The sequence below is a fragment of the Bos javanicus genome, chromosome 26 (genome assembly GCF_032452875.1).
Source record: "Bos javanicus breed banteng chromosome 26, ARS-OSU_banteng_1.0, whole genome shotgun sequence".
Taxonomy (NCBI): Eukaryota; Metazoa; Chordata; class Mammalia; order Artiodactyla; family Bovidae; genus Bos; species Bos javanicus.
In genome coordinates this window covers 50984654-51003526 of record NC_083893.1, presented here as the reverse complement: position 1 = coordinate 51003526, position 18873 = coordinate 50984654, and the positions used below count along the sequence as shown (strand labels likewise).

The 18873-nt window shown below is 61.2% G+C and overlaps 1 protein-coding gene across 3 annotated transcripts; it reads left to right on the top strand.

The window, feature by feature from the left end:
* Positions 1–13: 13 nt before the first annotated feature.
* TUBGCP2 (tubulin gamma complex component 2) lies at positions 14–17097 on the top strand. Of its 3 annotated transcripts, none has more exons than XM_061403927.1 (18): positions 14–113; positions 2702–2884; positions 4190–4318; positions 4971–5147; positions 5964–6123; positions 8310–8517; positions 8700–8899; positions 9159–9348; positions 9433–9578; positions 10914–11094; positions 11514–11694; positions 13450–13622; positions 13768–13896; positions 14083–14203; positions 14636–14779; positions 14972–15100; positions 15742–15905; positions 16868–17097. In XM_061403927.1, exons 2-18 carry the CDS (start codon positions 2735–2737, stop codon positions 17001–17003), a joined length of 2718 nt encoding a protein of 905 aa, XP_061259911.1. In that variant the 5' UTR covers positions 14–113; positions 2702–2734; the 3' UTR covers positions 17004–17097. The 3 variants fall into 3 exon arrangements, with proteins under 3 accessions (XP_061259911.1, XP_061259913.1, XP_061259912.1); XM_061403929.1 differs by having other exon boundaries at positions 15–113; positions 4223–4318; XM_061403928.1 differs by lacking the exon at positions 14–113 and adding an exon at positions 217–600.
* Positions 17098–18873: the final 1776 nt, after the last annotated feature.

Below are 18873 nucleotides of genomic sequence, written 5' to 3'. Positions count from 1 at the left end.
CCGGGGCGGGGCCGGACGTGACGTCATGAAGCACTTCCGCCGCCGCCGCGGGCTTGGCGGGCTCGAGTTCGGGCTCTGGCGCGCTGGGGTTCGGGCTCCGGCACGCAGCCGTGGTGAGTCGGCCTCGGGGCGGCTCTCCCGCGGGTGGCTCGGGTCCCTTTCCCGGCCCCGAGCACAGCACCGCAGGCTCCTTCCGGCCCTCGTCGCCGTCGCGCTTGCTCCCCGCCTCGCCTCCCGCCTGACGTGCTGCCGCGGCCTCCGCGCCGACCTTGGCTCCAGAACGGAGCCCCAGTGGTCTCCGGGGGAGGTTCACGGTTCGCTGTGTCGCTTTGCTGCGCAGAGCCCTCGGCGCCCGGCAGCTCAGTCTCTGTCACGGGGGCCTGTGGGTCCGTTGGCGGCGGCCAGCAGGGAGAAGCGCTCGGGAGCGTCAGCAAGATGAGCTAGATGCTCCTCAGAGCTGTGTTGAGCGGGGCGCTGCCGCGCTCTGGAGGGGGGGTTCGGTTGGTGTTTGGCCCCCCGGCGTCTTGCCCAGGGAGTATCAGGAGCACCCTTCCAGCGAGGCCACAGCCAGAAGTCCTCTCAGGGCGGTGCTGCCCGCCGGTGAGAGCGCAGAGCTCGCGGGAACTGTTCCCAAACCCAGGCTCCTGGGAGTGTCAGTCCTTGTGATGTCTGTTTCTCCCACAGATGTGAGGGTTCACGAAGGTAGTTTTTACATAAATGTTTGCTTACATGAGTTTTTTCACAACAGCCCTGTCCACCCGTTTGTGTCTCTTCCGGTGGCAAGTGCAGTGTTCTTGCCATCTAGTGTCCAGAGTGATCCTCAGGCCTGCTGTTACGGGACACCCCCAGTCCTTGGGAATCTCTTAGAATGTGGGTAAAAGCCCTTGGAATTGAAGAGGCCCCTGAGAGCTCTGTGCTGTCTTTTCTGGTTTGCTTGTCGTTTCCAGGGCCTCCTTACTGCCCTTTGTGACTGGTTACAAGGTAACCATGGTTTAGGGTACTGGCTCTGATCCATGGCCAGTTTTCCATTTCTCAGGTAACAGCCGTTTCCAGTAATTGGCCGGAGAAGGAAATGGCAACCCACTCCAGTGCTCTTGCCAGGAACAGGGGAGCCTGGTGGGCTGCCGTCTGTGGGGTCGCACAGAGTCAGACACGCCGGAAGCGACTCAGCAGCAGCAGCAGTGTTCATTTCTGCTCTTGGTAGCGACAGTGCAGACTCTTAGGTGCCGTATTACATCTCCACGACAGCTGTGTGAGCAGGATCTCGTACTCACCCCCTTTCAGAAGAAGCCTAGAGAGGACAAGCTTTTTGTCCAGGGTCCTACAGCCTGGAAGCCCCGTCAGGGTTCAGCCTCAGCCCCTGCCCCGCCATGCCTCAGGCCCATGACCGTGGTCCTGTGAGCGCCTCCTGATGTGAAAAGTGCATGTGCTGGTGACTTACGTGCCAGCTCATCCTTGCTGTCGGCTTTCTTGTCTGGAGATACTCTGCCTCTGGCCAGTGTTGGATGTCTCTGTCCGATGACTGATGTTCGTGTGCTGGGAGCTTGTTTTCCGTCACTTGGGGTTAGATTCTCTCTCTGTGTGGTTACAAATCAACATTCATACTGTGGGCATGTGTGCTGAGGCTCCCCCAGCTGGGATTTCACTCATAGCTTGTCTTCACTGGAGCTATTGGCACAGTGGTTCTAATCTTAGGATCACGGAGCCTTTGAGGATCTGTTGAAAGACCTTCTCATAAAAATCAGAAATTATCTTGCCTGTAATTTCCAAGGGTGTCCTGTGGTTCATGATCCCAAATTATGAATCCTGCGTAGGTCGTTCAAACGTTGATGTGAAGCACGTAAAGCCTGCTCGTGTTTGTTTTTTGAATCTAGTTGTCCGTCGTTGTCTTAGTGTTAATAATAATGACTAACTGGACTGATCATCAGTGGGAGAACAGAAGTCCCCATGCAGGCCACCACTGTTTGCTTGGCAGGATCTCATTTACAGTTTTGACCTGGAGGGTTATATATCCAGTGAGGAGACATTCGGACATCTGGTTGACAGGGCAGGTGGAACTGAAGGGGAAGTCCATCCAGCTACAGTGCGTGGTGGATGTGAACACCTGGCCTGGGCAAACAGAGGCAGCATCTTGGTTACCAGAGCGGCAGCTGGGGCCTCGCGGCGGGAGCCAGGACGGGAAGTGGCTTAGGCCTGTGCAGAGCTCCCTGTGTGATCAGGACCCCTGAAGGGCAGGGGCCGCTGTGTCTGCGCAGCTGGGGCTAGAAAGTGCTGGCTGCCAGCTGAGGGAGTAGCTCCGCGCTGGCCCAGGGCCGTGTGAGGCTGGAGTCACCCAGAGGAAGGAGGCCCAGGCCTTTAGGCCGCATCCACTCTCTGTGCGTGTGCCAGGCCCCAGGGGAGAGCAGCCTGGACACTGGCCGCAGTTGCCGAAGCTCTGAGTCAGGGCTCCGATTCCCCAGAGCTGCCCACTGAGACTGCCCCCACCAGCAGGGGGATGGAAGGGCCTCCCCAGGAAGGGGCCCCACAGCCTGGTCAGCGCAGGCTGTAGTGGGGGGTCTGCCCGGGGAAGCTGTGGGCCCACCAGGCTAGCTCATGTGACAGTTTGGCTTTTCAAAACCTGACATTGGCCAAATTTGATTGCTTTAAACTTTTTTCATTTATAGGGATTTGTTTTTATAAATGGCTTGTTTTTTATTCTTAGGGGAGCACATTGTGATGTCTCAGAGCCAAAATCATGAGTGAATTTCGGATTCACCACGATGTCAATGAGCTGCTCAGCCTACTGCGGGTGCATGGAGGAGATGGTGCCGAGGTCTACATCGACTTGCTGCAGAAGAACAGGACCCCGTATGTCACAACCACGGTGTCTGCGCACAGCGCCAAGGTGAGTGTCGCCCCAGTGCTGTGCTGGGTGAGGTGGTCCCGCCCCCTGTGCTGGGCTGGGTGAGGTGGTCCTGTGCCCCAGGGCTGTGTGGGTGAGGTGGTCCCACCCCCAGGGCTGTGTGGGTGAGGTGGTCCCACCCCCAGGGCTGTGTGGGTGAGGTGATCCCGCCCCCAGGGCTGTGTGGGCTCAGGTGGTCCCGTGCCCCAGGGCTGTGTGGACTGAGGTGGTCCTGCCCCCAGTGCTGTGCTGGGTGAGGTGGTCCCGCCCTCTGTGCTGGGCTGGGTGAGGTGGTCCCGTGCCCCAGGGCTGTGTGGGTGAGGTGGTCCCGCCCCCAGGGCTGTGTGGGGCACAGATTCACCCTCCTCACTGGGTGGCCACAGTGGTGCCCGTCTGATGTCAGATGCGCTCTGTGGACCGCGCTTCTGCCCAGCTCTACCCGGTGGCTCCTCACGGCCCCTCTGCCCGCCAGGTGCACTGACCGTGAGTGAAGGCTTGCAGCGCGCTGAGCTGCAGCCTGACCTCCGTCTGGAGGCCCAGATGGTCCTGGTTTCTGTTCACGTCATGGCACAGATTCTCTTCTGGGAGGAAAAGCAAGCTCCCAGCTTTAGCCATGGTGAAATCATTTTAAAGTGGATTTTTAAAAATTCGAATACTGTGCAATTTAAAATCATAGGTTTTCTGTAAAAGACAATTTTGAAGTCTGTCTTCAAAACACTATGGGAACTTTCCTGGTGGCCCAGTGGCTAAGACTCTGTCCTCCCAGTGCAAGGAGTTCAATCCCCGGTCAGGGAACTAGGTCCCACATGCCACAGCTAAAGACTCTGCCTGCCTCAGCTGAGACTGAGCAGCCAAGTAAGTAAATACGAACATTTAAAACAAAACATCATGAGAGTTCATTTATTTTGACAGTCTAATGACGGTACAAGGATGACTCAGAAAACTTAGTAGAACAGAGTTTGAAAACACGCAGTTACATCTCCTTTATCATAAAGGGGGGCATATTGATCGGTGAGAACACATAACTCCTGAACCTGTGTGTAGTGATGAATTCCAGAGGGATAAAGTTAAATGTAAAGAATGGATGCATAATCTATCAACAAAAACATGTGGCTGTAAGTTGCTTAGGAAAGTTAAAGTGAGGGAACCACAGAGGAGATGATAACAAGTCTGACAGATTGTTTCTTAGTTTTATTTCAGAGATGGGTGACTATTTCATCTCCGGTTTTTTGGGGGGAGGTTAGTTATTGCACAGCCTTGTAAAGTTCCTGGTTCTGGTCTCTAAATCACTCTGAATATGCTTTTGAGGTTAAAATAGCAGAATTTTCTCGTACTCCTGAGGACTTTCTGAAGAAATACGATGAACTGAAATCTAAGAACACGAGGAACCTGGACCCCCTGGTGTACCTGCTGTCGAAGCTCACGGAGGACAGGGAGGTGTGTGCGGGGCTTGGGGCCGGGCGGGCGGAGCCTGGGGGCCGGGCGGACGGGGACCTGCCTGGCCTGTGTTCTCTCCTGTTCCCTGGTGGTGGCCCCTTGTTGACCCTCAGCCTCAGGCCCGCGGCACTGAGATAACTCACGTGCACCCGAGCAGAAGTGGGTCCTGATGGTGATGAGCACAGGGCGTGTTTCCGGTGACCTCTGGGGCTGAGGGGCTGTGTCTTCCGTGTCTAGTCTGTTTTCCTCTCTTAAATTGAGCGTGTGTTACTTGTGACACTGAGACGTGCGCGTGAAGAGTGTGAGCTGTGGCCCCAGGGTGTGCGGGGCTGGGCAGTGCTTCTTCTCGAGTCATGAGGCCCAGGGTCTGTTCGGGGGCACCTGGTGGCCCCACGCCGGGACCCTTGAAGGGATGTGGTCTCGCACAGCAAGGGAGGCTGGCCACCTGCAGAGGACAGGCCGAGCCATGGGAAATGGGTGTGGGGTCCTGTCCGGTGACCTGGGGACGTGGCAGCTCGTGGCGTGCAGCCTGAGGAGACCCGGCTGCAGCTGGAGGACCCGCAGGCCGAGCTGCGGGAGGGGGGCGGGGCAGCCGTGCCCGGCGAGGGCGGCCATGTGTGGCCAGCGTGACGCTGGGGCCCCGTGTTTTCAGACCCTGCAGTACCTGCAGCAGAACGCCAAGGAGAGAGCAGAGCTTGCGGCCAGCGCTGCGGCCAGCAGCACCGCCAGCTTTGGCGCCCCTGCCACAGCCTCCAAGATCTCCATGCAGGAGCTGGAGGAGCTGAGGAAGCAGCTGGGGAACGTAGCCACGGGCCCCACGTGGCAGCAGGTGAGCAGGTGGCCATGGTGTAGGCCCGTGGAGACTTGCCTGGGGGCACCGGCTCTGGGATGGGGTCCTGGGCCCCGGGCAAGAGGTTCTGGTCTGCCCTGGGGGTGGGGGGTGCCTGCTGCCCGCTGTGCTGCGGGCTCGGCCAGCACGGACCCGGCTCTGTCTCCCTCGGGGACGTGGGCAGCTGGTTTGAGGTGATGCTCTATCTCCCTTTCTTACTGCTTCTCTGACTGTCTCTGGCCCTGGTCGTCTCCCCCCATCTTGTTTCTGGGCCTTCGAGCCCCTCAGAACCACACCCTGAGGTCTGAGCCGCAGGCCCGTGCGGGTTGGGCACGTGCTGTGTCCAGCACCTTGTGGCTCCTCACAGCTCTGCCCCCCCAGTACCCTCCCCCGCAGTGCTTCTGGAAGCGGGGCGCCCTCGGGGACCACTGCTCCCTGTCTGTGCCAGCGGGGCCATGTCTCCCTGCTTCAGCCCAGGGGGCTCAGGTGTGAACACCCCTTCTCTGGCCAAGCTCTCACTGGGCACTTTGCACAGCTGGCAGCTCGGGTCCACACCGAGGACCAGGGGAAGCCATGAGGGTGCGCTGAGGGGTCCGGGGGCCTGTGTGCTGGAGGGGCTCCTGCTTCACCTCGGGCCCCGCCACCTTGGCCCCGGCCCCCTCACCGTGATGGGCTCTGACGTGTGTTTCGCTTCCACATGCGTTTGTTCTCCCACGTGCTTAGGGATGTGTCTTTTCATATGGTAGGTGTGTTAACTTTAAGTGTTTGTATTAAAGGTGTGTGTTTTCTTTCTGTCTTTAAAAACCTCCCCACCAGTCTCTGGAACTCACGAGAAAGATGCTTCGAGACAAGCAGAACAAAAAAAACTCAGGGCAGCGCCTCCCAGTCTTCCCGGCGTGGGTGTACGAGAGGCCCACGCTGCTCGGGGACTTCCTGACTGGCTCAGGCACGAGCACAGATGCAGCTGTGCCCATCGGTAGGTGACGCACAGCTTCGGACAGTGGGGCCTCATTGGGACAGGGAAGCTGATCTCCTTGGAGGTGATGGGTGGATGGCGTCATACTGCCCCCAGGCCCTCTGCTGCCCTCGGCCATGTGGCCACATGCGGTACCCCCTGGCCTCCACATCCTGCCCCCCACCGGTGGGTAGTGATGTGCCAGTGTCTGGGCTGGCTTGTGCCCAGCTCTCAGGAGCGTGTGTGTCTTGGGGCTTGGGTGACTTGGGGGCAGCGGGATCACCAGGGTCCTCCTTCTCGACAATGAGTTGTGTCCCTGCAGGTTCTGCCATTGGGGCGATGGCCTTGGCCACAAGCACCATGGGGCGTTGGGGTGTGTGGGTGTCTGTGCCTCTCCCCCACGTCTCGTGACCCCCTGGGGGCAGAGAGCTGAGTCTTGCCCTCCTGCTCACAGTGTACAGGGGAGATGGGGGTGGGAGGCATGGTCGTGTTCACAGGCGCTAGAGGGGCCTGCCCTGCAGCGGTCTCGTGTGGTGGGACTCATGGAGCCTGGTCCTCGGGGCCACATCCACGGGCGAGAAGCGGGGTGGGGGCTCTGATGCTGCAGCCTGGGGCCCTGCCTCCTGGGGCAGCTGGTTGGGGCATCTGCACGTTCAACACGATCCAAAGAGGTTCATAGGAAAGCCCCCGAGAGGACCTGCTCCCCGAGGTTGTGCAGCCTGTGACTTGATTTGCACGTTTGGATCGGTCAGAAGACTGATCAGTTCAAGACCGCGTGAGGCGCTGCTTGGAACCTTCTGGGGAGGCTTTGCTGGGTTGAGGTGGGGTGCGGTTTTTCGAAGCAGAGGCGGCTGGGCGCTGGTTCTTAGGGCGGGCGGGCTCACAGGGTTTGATGTGGCAGGTTTTCTTTGTAGCGGGATTGCTGTGCTGCCTGCTGGGAGGGGTGAGCTGTGCCTGAGGGTGGCCCCTGAGGCTACCTTGTATGATGCTGTTTCAGGGAGGACTTGGCCAGGACAGGTGGCCTGCCCATTTCCCTCCAACAGCCACACTGCATGGGCTCTGGTGGTGAGATCAGCGTCTGTCCCACGGGCCCTGTGTCACCTTCCTGGCCTCCGTCACACCCTGGCCTGGCACCACAGGCCCCGGTGCCATCCGTGCCAAGATGCCCGTGAGCATCACAGTCATCCTCGGCCTTCCCTGCTGTCCCCCTGACGTAGCCTTTCCTGGGGGGCCCTGCCTCCTCGCGTGGCGTGCAGCAGCCCTGCTGGGCGTCCCCCGCCAGCTGCGTGGTGCCCCCCACAGTCACCTTGACACCCGAGTCCCTTCCTACAGCAGAGGCATGCCCCCGGCCTATGACTAGGCTGATCTCCTCACGCCAGCCTCCAGCTTCCTCTGCTTGTCTGGGCCATCCCGCCCATGGCTGGGCGGCGTAGACTCGTGTCTTCACAATTCCTGGCCTGTTCCCAAGGCCGTGGGCACAGGCGCCTTGTCGCTTCTGACTGTGTGTGTGGTTCCCGCTGGGTCCCTGAGCCTCGGGCTCATGTCCTGCAGACACAGCCAGTTTCCTGGAGTCTGAGCAGCACGTGGCTCTGTCCCTCGCCCCTCCCTGGCCCCCACCCCTGCCTTGGGGCCTCAGCCAGAGCTCCGGGCTCTCAAGTTTCCCCTTTCTGGGGGACCCCGTCTGCGAGGAGGGATCTGCTGTGCCCCGTGTGGCCCAGCGCGCTGTCTGTGTCCCTCTCCTGATTTCCGCATCCGTGACGGGCTCCAGCTTCCCTGGCGTCTCCTCCTGGCCATGTGGTGACTGTGGCGCCCGTCTTTGTCCCTCCCATGGCACAGCCTGGTCCCAGCCTTCTGAGCGACCCAGCCTCACCAGGTTGTGAGTGTTGTGAGCACAAGACGTGTTAGAAGCACTTTGTCACTTTGAAGATGAAGCGAGTGTGTGTGGAGGGTTTTACTTGCTTTAAGGCTCTGATCATCAGGTCCAGACTCGTCCTGTGGTCCCTCGCTGTTGGGTGGTCAGTGCCTCTGCTGGTGGTGGTTTTGGACTCTCAGCCTTTGGTTCCCTGACAGGATCGGTTAACCCAGGCGGCCACCTTGGTTTTCACGTTCACAGCGCTGGAGGAAGTTACATAGATGGAGGTGGGTGGGGAGAGAGGCCAGGGGAGCGGGGCTCTGGAGGCGAGGCCCGCTGGTGTCTGCACCCACAGGCACGCTGCCCCTGGCCTCCCAGGAGGCGGCCATCGTGGAGGACCTGCTGTACGTGCTGGTGGGTGTGGACGGCAGGTACATCACGGCCCAGCCCCTCACGGGGAGGCAGAGCCGAACCTTCCTCGTGGACCCCAACCTGGACCTGTCCATCCGAGAGCTGGTGAGCAGGATCCTGCCTGTGGCCGCTAGCTACTCCACCGTGACCAGGTAGGCACCCCGCTTGCTGCAGTGACTGGAGAGCGCATGCGGAGCCCTGCTGCGGAGAGGCCGGCCTCCCTGTGGGGCCAGCAGACCCGGAGGAGTGCGGGAGGTGGCGTCCACAGGCCCTCGGGCCATCCCTCCCGAGACGCAGCTCGCAGCTGCTCACACTCAGGGCCGTCTTCTCTCAGATTCATCGAGGAGAAATCCTCCTTCGAATACGGGCAGGTGAACCATGCCTTGGCCGCCGCCATGAGAACCTTGCTGAAGGAGTACCTGATCCTGGTCACACAGCTGGAGCAGCTGCAGCGGCAGGGCCTGCTGTCTCTGCAGAAGCTCTGGTTCTACATCCAGCCAGCCATGCGCACCGTGGACATCCTGGCCTCCCTAGGTGTGAGGGCCTGGTGGGAGGGACTCCCTGGGTCAAGGTGGTTGTCTTCCAGTTTTTTCAAGCAGTCGGAGATCACGTATTGTGTTTTACGAATTTGCGAGAGGAAGACTCTGGGAGTTTCTAGAAACCCCAGCTTCATAGTTTGAATTTCTCCCAGAGAGAGGACTGGTCTTCTGAGAAGGTGGGAGATGAGCTGAGGGCTCTCGCCCACCGTGGCCAGGGGCCCTCTCGGCACTGAGCGCCGCCCTTTCCCCGGCAGCCACCTCGGTGGGTAAAGGCGAGTGTGTGGGGGGAGCAACCCTGAGCCTCCTGCACGACCGGAGCTTCAGCTACACGGGCGACAGCCAGGCGCAGGAGCTGTGTCTGTACCTCACCACGGCCGCCAGCGTGCCCTACTTTGAGATCCTGGAGAAGTGGATCTACAGGGGCATCATCGACGACCCGTACAGGTGGGGCGGGGGGCTGTGGGAGGGGTAGCGGCCCTGCGGACCCCCGCCCTCTGCATGCCCGGGAACGCGCGCCCTGCCTTGCAGCGAGTTCATGGTGGAGGAGCACGAGCTGCGCAAGGAGAAGATCCAGGAGGACTACAACGACAAGTACTGGGAGCTGCGCTACACGGTGGTGCAGCGGCACATCCCGTCCTTCCTGCAGAAGATGGCGGGCAAGGTGCTGAGCACGGGTGAGCGCCGGCCCGCCGCGCCCCGGGCGCCCGCGTCTCACGCAGCAGCCGGGGCCCCCCGCCGCGCACCCCGGGCGCCTGCGTCTCCACACGGCAGCTGGGGGCCCCCCGCTGCGGACCCCGGGTGCCTGGGTTTCCACACAACAGCCAGTGCCCAGCGCCCCCGTGGACACCAGCTAGGGGACCACCCCACTGAACTCGGCTCTGACACTTAACCGCCGGGCCAGTGTGGCCCCCAAGGATCAGGGCTCCCTCGAGGCCTGCCCCAGCAGACCCCCGTCATGAGCGTCGGGTCCCCAGGCCACTGCATCTTTCCAGTGTGGCCACCAGTTGGGGTCCCGGGCTCCTCCCCAGGTTTGATATTTGCTACGCCGGCCCCCAGATTTGGAGAAACTTTACTTAGCAGATACGCTGGTCTGCTATAAAGAATGTTGTAATGGATACAAACAGCCTGATGAGGAGGTCTGCAGGGCAGGTCTGGAGGGTCCCAAACTCGGGAGTGTGTCTGTCCCCAAGGAGCTGGGGGCCAGCATGCCCCTCCCTCCTGGCAGGTGGACGTGCTCACCAGCCCAGAAGCTCTCCAAGCCCATCCCGTAGGGGAATCACGTAGGTTCCAGGACAGGGCACGACCAGTCCTCTCGTGGGCTCTTGGTCCCTAACTTGACCTCCAGCCACTCCCCTCCCCAGGTATCGGGGGACAGGCCGAGGGTCTCACTGTCCTGCCGTGTGGTTGGTTCCTCTGGCCGCCAGCCTGCCTCCTGAAGGTCTACAGTGATGGCCAGGAGTCCCCTCGTGGGTGTGAACTCAGGTGGGGTGAGAGGGTTCTGGGTGCTCAGTGATGAACCAGGAGCAAGACCAGAGCACGTGTCGTCTTTCTCCCAGCATCACAGGCCAGCAGAGGAAAAGCAGGAAAGGGCACAGGCCCTGCTGGGCCGGCGGTGTTTTTAGGCATCACCTTGTGGGTCAGGAACCTGGTATAGAGACACGTGTGTTACCTAGAGACAGGCTCCAGCCAGGGCCCTGACGTTGGTTCTGAGAGCTGGGCTGGGGGCAGGGCTGGGAAGTGGCGGAGGGTCTGGCTCTCTGAGGTGGTTCTCGTGGCCTCGATGAGGAAAGTCCGGGGTAAGGACTCGCAGGAAGTCGCAGCGCTCGGTGGGTGACGGCTGTACTGTGCTGCTCTGCTCTGGGCGGGGGGTGGTTTCTGGGACTGTTCTCTCCCGGTTGGTTCTGTTCCCGACCTCTGGCCAGCGTCGGGGCGGCAGCCTCTCGGGTTCAGGCCTGCAGCTTGTCACGTGTGCAGCAGAAGCTCCATGTGTTTTTCTCCACCCTTCCTAGGAAAATACCTGAACGTGGTCAGAGAGTGTGGTCATGACGTCACGTGTCCGGCGGCCAAAGAGGTCATCTACACGCTGAAGGAGCGGGCATACGTGGAGCAAATCGAGAAGGCCTTTGGCTATGCCAGCAAGGTGCTGCTGGGTTTCCTCATGGAGGAGAAGGAGCTCGTAGCTCACCTGAGGTGCGCGGCTTCCTCCTGGGGAGAAGGGGCTCGCGGCCCATCTGAGGTGTGCGGCTTCCTCCTGGGGAGAAGGGGCTCGCGGCCCATCTGAGGTGCGCGGCTTCCTCCTGGGGAGAAGGGGCTCGCAGCCCATCTGAGGTGCACGAGCTCAGCGGCTCCCTGCCCTCCAGGGGCCCATCTGCAGCCCCCTCTGTGCCCTTCTGGTGGCATCTCCTGCACAGCCTGGTGTAGTAGGCCTATGCCCCCAGTTCCTTTGAGCTCATTTTGAGCTTACCTCTGACGCCCGTGTAAGTGTGTTTCTCAGTGGGGGCACTCATAGGCTCTGCGGTCACACGTCCTCCCCGCCCCACCCAGTGCCTTGTGACCTGGCACCCACTGTGGGGAGCACGAGGCAAGCCTGGGCTCTCCCCTGCCCACAGGTCCATCAAGCGCTACTTCCTCATGGACCAGGGTGACTTCTTCGTGCACTTCATGGACCTCACAGAGGAAGAGCTGAAGAAGCCAGTGGACGACATCACGCCCACCCGCCTGGAGGCGCTGTTGGAGCTGGCCCTGCGCATGAGCACCGCCAACACCGACCCCTTCAAGGACGACCTTAAGGTGGGCCCTTGGTGAGCTCTGCTCCCCGGGGGGACGCTCCCAGGAGTGCCCGGGCTCTGTCAGGGACACGCCTCGGGCTGTGGGTGCCCAGCCTCTCCGTGGGTCTCTGCGGCCTCTGCATCCGCACTGGGCAGGGACACTGGCCTTCGTCTTCTGTAGTGTCCGGCCTCATGCGTGGAGCTGGATGGGTACTTGTTTCCATTTTCTGGAAGTTTCAGGAGGGCCGGTTCTAATTCTTCCTGGAAGCTTCTTGGGTTGTGAGGGATTAGTGGTGTCCCCCGTCTGCTCCGCAGTTACAGGTCTGTGCCGATCTCCCGTTTCTTCTTGAGTCTGTTTGCTGCTTTGTGTGTACCTAGGAATTTGTGTAGGAATCAGTTCTCATAATCCTGTTTATTTTTGTAAGATTAACAGTGTCCCCACTTTCATTTCTCTTTTTAATAATTTGTGTCTTTTTTAGTTAAATATAGCTAAACACTTGTCAGTTTTGCTAATTTTTCAGAGCGCTAACTTGGTTTCATCTGTTTTCTATGTTGTGTTTTATTTATCCTGCTCTAATCTCTCCTATCTTTCTATTTCTGCTGATTCTGGGTTTAGTCTGTTATTACTTAGTTTCTTGAGTTGTAGAGTGAGGCTGTTGACTTGAGGCTCTTCTTCCTTTAACACAGACATTTGTGGCCCTGGGTTTCCCACAGCTCTGCTTTGCTGTGCTGGCTGTAGTGTCTCCATTTCCGTTAGTCTGATAGTGTTTTCAGATTTCTCTTGTGATTTCTTCCTTGACCCGTTTGTTTTTAGGAGTGTGTTTCATTTTCTCTGCTCGCGCTTTCTGGTTTTATCATGTTGATTTCTGACGTCCCCCTTCTGTCGTCTGAGGGCTTGCTGGGATTCCGGTTTTGTCAGCCTCATTGAGTCTTCGTGGCTTCCCCTGTGGTCTGTCCTGGGGCGTGTTCTGGGTGCATTTAGTGTCTGGCCGTGCCCTGCGGGCTCAGTCAGCCCACTGTGCTCACACCCGTCCCTGGCCTGCTGGGCGTCTGCATCGTGGACAGCAGGGTGTCAGGTCTCCCTCAGGCCTTCAGCTCACGCTCCATATCTTTTGGGGTCTCTTGTGAGGTAGATAGAAGATCCTGGAGTCAGACTCTTGAGTCAGAGCACACAGCCAGTGCCCAGCTAGACCAGCATCACTGGCACTCCGTCCCTGGGCACTGGGCCGCCCACGGAGCAGGGCTGCAGCCCAGGTGGGAGGCAGCACACGTGTTCCGGGCCCGCTTCTGCAGATGATGTGTGTGCTCACCTGCGGTTCCTGCTGCTGCTTCCCTCTCTTGTCGTCATCCTCTCAACCTTCTTACCAGTTACCATCCCACCATCGCTGGTGCGTGGGAGGCCCTCGTGTGTGTGGCGGAGGCGGGGCCTGCACTCCCTGCCTGGGCTGCCGTGCTGCCCTCAGCACACGCACCCCCAGCTGGGCCTGTGGGAGCTGGGGCCGGGCAGTGACTCACGGTTCGGGGCTTCTTCTTGCCCTTGTTTCTCGTCGATACCGTCAGGGGTGTTTGTAAAGTGATTTCTCTGTACTCTTTTTCTGCTTTCTTGGGAAGTGGTTTAGTTTTTTAATCAGTTTGTCAGTGGATGTCTGGTGTGTTCAGCCATCTGCCAGACTTAGAGTCTGTGTCTGGGGTGCTTTCTTGGCTCTGGGCTCACTGTCCAGCCATGATGCCAGGGTGGGTGTGGCAGGGTGTGATGCTGTTCGTCTGTTTCCCCAAGATCGACCTGATGCCTCACGACCTCATCACCCAGCTGCTGCGGGTCCTGGCCATTGAGACCAAGCAGGAGAAAGCCATGGTCCACGCCGACCCCACCGAGCTCACACTCAGCGGCCTGGAGGCCTTCTCCTTCGACTATGTGGTCAAGTGGCCCCTGTCTCTGATCATTAACAGGTGCGCGTTGGGCTCTCATGCCCGCTCGTGCCCCAGGGGTTACTGGCTGCTGGGCCGTGCTCTGCCCCACGAGCCTCGCGTGGGGCGCCTGGGGCAGCAGCAGCTCCCGAGCGCCCATTGGAGCCACCTCGTCCTGTGCTCACAGGAAAGCCCTGACGCGTTACCAGATGCTCTTCAGACACATGTTCTACTGCAAGCACGTGGAGCGGCAGCTGTGCAGTGTCTGGATCAGCAACAAGACGGCCAAGCAGCACTCCCTGCACTCCGCCAAGTGGTGCGTGCTGGCGCGCAGGTGGGGCCGGCCCCGTGCACACCCGGCACAGACCTGTGGCATGCGCCCACGGCCTCCACCGCCCCGCGTTTGTGCCGCGTGCACGCGGGACAGACCCCGGCCCCTTCAGGGTGTGGAGCGGTGGCATGGGTGCAGCAGGAGGCCACCTGCTGACGCCCTCGCCTGCAGGTTTGCGGGCGCCTTCACGCTGCGGCAGCGGATGCTCAACTTCGTGCAGAACGTCCAGTACTACATGATGCTTGAGGTGGTGGAGCCGACCTGGCACGTCCTCGAGAAGAGCCTGAGATCTGTGAGCTCAGTCCAGCCAGCCCCGCGCCTGGGGGTCTGCAGAGCGGGGTCAGGGAGGCAGGGCCCGGGCCCCACGGCTCCCAGGAGGGGAGGCAGCATGCCCAGGACTCCTGGGCTCAGGCTGCTGGAGGAGCGCATCCTTCCCTCAGAGCCTCGGCGCTGGGCGGGCACCCCATCCAGGGCCCAGGGCCCTTCAGCCAAGAACGTCACGTCACCAAACTCCAGGACTAAAAGCACAGCGAGCACTGTTTTTTGTCTTTAAAAACCAGAATCTTAGACCTTGTGGGGCACGTGAAACGTGCTCTTTCAGCAGCATTTTGGAGGTTTTCCCTAAAGGCCCCAGGGTTGTTTAGAAGCGGAGCAGCGCGGCACGTGTGGCGGCCGTGGGGACGCGCTGCTGCCCCGCGGGCGCCCAACGGTGCCTTCCACGCAGGCCTCCACCATTGACGACGTGCTGGGGCACCACGCCAGCTTCCTGGATGGCTGCCTCAAGGACTGCATGCTGACCAACCCCGAGCTGCTGCGCGTCTTCTCCAAGCTCATGTCCGTGTGCGTCATGTTCACCAACTGCATGCAGGTGCCACCGGGACTCGGCGTGCGGCGGGCACGGGGCGGGTGTGGGGTAGGCGGGGAGCGGGGGATGTGGGGCGGTGGGTGTGGGGCGGGCAGGAGCCACGACCGGAGTCCGCAGTCCGTCCTGGCCACGCAGGGGCTACATTTACTCGCGGAGGTTGGTCGTGGCTAATGAGCATTCCTCCCGACCCCCAAGAGATTTACGCAGAGCATGAAACTGGACAGCGAGCTGGGCCGCCTGACGCTGGAGCACGGCACGATGCAGGGGCCTCCCACAGAGGCCGAGCGGGCCGAGGAGCGCACCCGCAAGGAGCTCGCCCGCAAGGTGGGTGGTGCCGCACGGCCGTCCCCGACGGCCTCCTTCCTCACCTCGCATTTGACACAGTGTTCGGGTCACAGCACTTAGAAGCCTGCTTGCTATATCCTTCCATTCCTGCCTTCCTTTGATTGATAAAAAGACTCTTTAAATTACGTTCCAAACACAAGCCGTGGAGAATCTGCCTTCCCAGCTTGCCTGGTGCAGGGCCGTGTCATCCAAGGGTGTATGGTTAGGCCAGGCCGTGGGGACACCCCACAGGGGCCCAGTGAGCTCGGAGCTCGGGCCCTGTGGCCCCTGAACAGAGTCTGTCTAGTTGGCAGAGTCGGGCACCTGATCGGGTGCAGGTGTGTGTCCTGTAGGGTGGGCGGGGTAAGGTGACCCAGGCGGGCACTTGCAGGTTGCCCACTTGCCTAGGGGCAGCTTGAAAATCTGAGCTCCCTGAGGAAGCCCCGCGGTCCACGTCCTGGCTCCTGGCTCTGTGTGCTGGGGACACAGGGCCTCCTGCCTGGACGCGCCTAGGTCCTCCCGTCTCAGGAATTTGTACGGTGCCCTAACTTTTTATCTTTTATTGATGACTCTCTAAGATGTGTTCTTCTGTTTAAAAAGAGGAGTGGGTTTTGAGCTGTCGGGGGCACCGTGTCTTGCAGTGCCTGGCTGAGCATGTGGACGCGCCACAGCTGGCCTCCAGCTTCGAGGCCACCATCAATAAATTTGATAAGAATTTCTCAGCTCACCTGCTCGACCTCCTGGCCCGGCTGAGCGTCTACAGCACCAGCGACTGCGAGCACGGCATGGCCAGTGTCATCTCCAGGTGGGCCCCCGCCGCGCCGAGTCCTCCCACTGCCCTGCGCCCTCCTGCCCCTTGAGCCGCGGGGACTGAGGCCGCGTCCTTGGCCTCCGTGTGCTGGTGCTGATCCCCGTCACCTGCTGAAAGGAGGCCGTCTGGGTGTTCACACATGTGCGCGCGTCTGTGTGTGCGCACATCCATCAGAGTGTGTTTGCGTGAGTGCTCACAGGCGTGCACGCATGGGCCAGCACGCGTGAGGCTGCTGCATCAGCACCTCCCCCAGCCCAGTTGGTCTGTGTTCCGAGGGCCAGGCCGGGGTCAGCTACACCAGCTGCTGTGCCCTGAGCCAGGACCAGACAAGGGCAGTGAGGAGGTGCTGCCCTCCCCACGCCCCGCCTGCCATGGTGAGTACGCGAGGTGGCCACGCCTCCAGGGCTGTGGCCGTGACGGTGCTCCCATGGGGTGCGCTGCCTGTGACCCCAGGAGCGACGAGCAGCAGGCATGATGGGAACAGAAGTGTGGCCCTGGGGGGGCCCGTGGGCCAAGCAGTGGGGTCTGTGGCTCTGGGCCAGCAGTTTCCGCTCCTCAGAGGGACGTGGGGGGCCCGCTCACGCGGGCTTCGGTGAGTGAGGTCGGGGGAGGAGGGGCGGCGCTTGCTCTCGGAAACTCCGGTTGGGCGGCCTCCGGCTCAGCCGGATGCTGGGACCGCTCTGTTGCGCCCGAGGGCCCTGCCATCCCGGGGCCCAGGGTCCTGAGAGCTGTAGGGTCCCGGGGCTGGAGGCTCTTGTCTCCTCTTTGACCTGGGTGTTTTCTTGTGTCTTTAAGCTCTGCTCTCACTGGTGCTGGAGCAGGTGGTGCTTGGGCTGTGTGTGCGTGTGTGTGCACGTGTGCTGGTGATTCGAGTGCCCTGGGCCTCGCCGTGGGTGGTGAGGGGGTCGCCAGGGTGACTGAGGCCTCCTTGGGGACCCCACCTGCTTCCCCCACAGGCTGGACTTCAACGGCTTCTACACGGAGCGACTGGAGCGCCTATCTGCAGAAAGGAGCCAGAAGGTGGCACCCCCCGTGCCCGGCCCGCGGGGGCCTCCTGCCCCCGCGCCCAGGGTGGCCGTGCCCGCGCAATGACGGTGCCCAGCTGTCCCGGCTGAGCCTCGGTGGCAGTGTCTCTGGAGCGTGTGTGCCGTGTGTTCTGCCCAAACATAAAGTTGACGCGCCTGCACTCGTCTCCTCTCGTTCTTGGGCTCACACTCGGACCCGAGAGCGTCTGTTGGTTTGGGCAGGCACGGGGCAGGGCCGTCGTGGTCTCTGCCGTCCTCCTCCAGATGGAGCAGAGTCACTTGGAAGAATTTTTTGGCTTCATATAAAGCAAAGTGAAAACACATGGCCTTAGAGCAGCTTTAGGATGGTCACCAAGGTGCTGGGCCAGGCGAGACCCGGTGTGGTGTCCGCACTGCTCCTTCATGCTGGGGCTGGCTCCGGGCAGCAGGGGGCAGCACAGCCCCTGGTCCGCAGCTGGAGCCGCCTGGGTGTGGGTGAGTCACCAGCCTGCAGCCAAGAGGGTGCAAGAGCAGCCTGGGGCTGCCGCCTGAGGGGAGGCCCCACCCAGCCCAGTGTCCTGGGTGTGTCCGGTGGTGAGCATCTTCCTGCTGCCCCTTCCTGCAGAATTCCGTGTGTCTCATTTTCAAAATCCGGTTCTGACCACCTGTTCCAGGGGCCCCTGGCAGAGGATGGATGCCCAGGTTCCCCCAGGGACGGGAGTGGGGCAGTGCTCGGCCTGGCTGTGCCCAGCAGAGGGCACCCTCCGAACAGGGGGCTGGACTCGAGCTTCCTCTTCTGAGCTGTGTGTAGGCGTGACCTGGAGCAAGGAGGCTTGTCTGCCAGTCCGGGTCCTGTGGGGCTTCTGCAGCACAGGGTCTGCCTGCGGGCACCTGCTGGCCTCCCACCTGGCCCTGAGGCCCTCATCCCTGTCCTGGGCTCAGCACTGGGCTCTCCTGAGACGCCTCTGGGGCAGGTGGTGCGGGGGGCGGTGGTGGGCTTGGTGGCCGGGTCCTCTGTGGTGGGAGGGGCTCTGGCCCATGTTGAGGGGTGGCAGGGGGGCTTCCTGGCTGGCGGTGGCTCCCCTGTTGCTGAGCTGCCTGCTGTGCTCCGGGCAGCTCTGTGGGAGGCCGTGCAGTCCCAGCAGCTGGTGTTTTTGCCCAAATAGGGTCAGGCTGCCTTTGAACTTCTGCTATCAGGTAACACGCAACTCCAGGGAAGAGAAGTACAGTCGGCAGATAGTCTGGGCGTCTCACACGCGTCGTTTGGTGATGTGAGCTCAGGGACAGAAGCCACCTCTGCCCCCCACTGTCACCTGCGGCCAGGGCACCCCAGAGTGTGTGTGAGCCCGCCCTGCCCTGTATTTCTTTTCCTGCCATTCACTTCCGGGGAAATGATGGCCCGGTGAACTTTGACCTCTGGTCTGGAACCACTCGTGAGCACCACACCATCTCACCTGAGGCCCTGATATGCCCCGATGTCTGATCATGTCAGGGAGCCGGTCAAGAAGGAGATGTGGGTGCCAGTGGACGGCTTGGCTGCAGGAAGCCTGGGTCCCTGGGTACCAGGCCAAAGAGGGGCAGCCCCACCCTGCAGGACCGGAGGGCAGGACTGGCAGAAACCAGGAGAGCCGCCAGTGGGCAGGCTGCATCCAGCCGCTGTGCAGGGCACTGGCACAGTGGCCTGCTCCTGGGCTGCCCACCGGGCAGGCAGCCTCGCATGCACCCTCTCCACAGCGCAGGGTCTCTGCCCCGAGTGAAGCGGCCGCCCCTGGGTGCGCCCTGCACCAGGCTCCCCAGCGAGGCCTCAGGGCCTGGGGACAGGGCTGCCCAGGGGCCGCTGGGGCTTTCTGTTCCCAGGAAGCTGGAGGGATGCCCCCCCCAAGAGATCCCCCCCACACACACACACACAGCCCTTCCCAGTTAGTTAACTCCACCATCCCAGCAGGCCCCCGGCAGCC

What these genes read in the sequence shown, in the direction of transcription:
- TUBGCP2 (XM_061403927.1), top strand. Translation starts at nt 2,735, where the DNA reads ATGAGTGAATTTCGGATTCACCACGATGTCAATGAGCTGCTCAGCCTA. An exon ending in GGACATCCTGGCCTCCCTAG is followed by an intron (nt 8,900 to 9,158) that starts GTGTGAGGGCCT and finishes TTTCCCCGGCAG; the next exon opens with CCACCTCGGTGGGTAAAGGC. An exon ending in TCCCTGCACTCCGCCAAGTG is followed by an intron (nt 13,897 to 14,082) that starts GTGCGTGCTGGC and finishes CCTCGCCTGCAG; the next exon opens with GTTTGCGGGCGCCTTCACGC.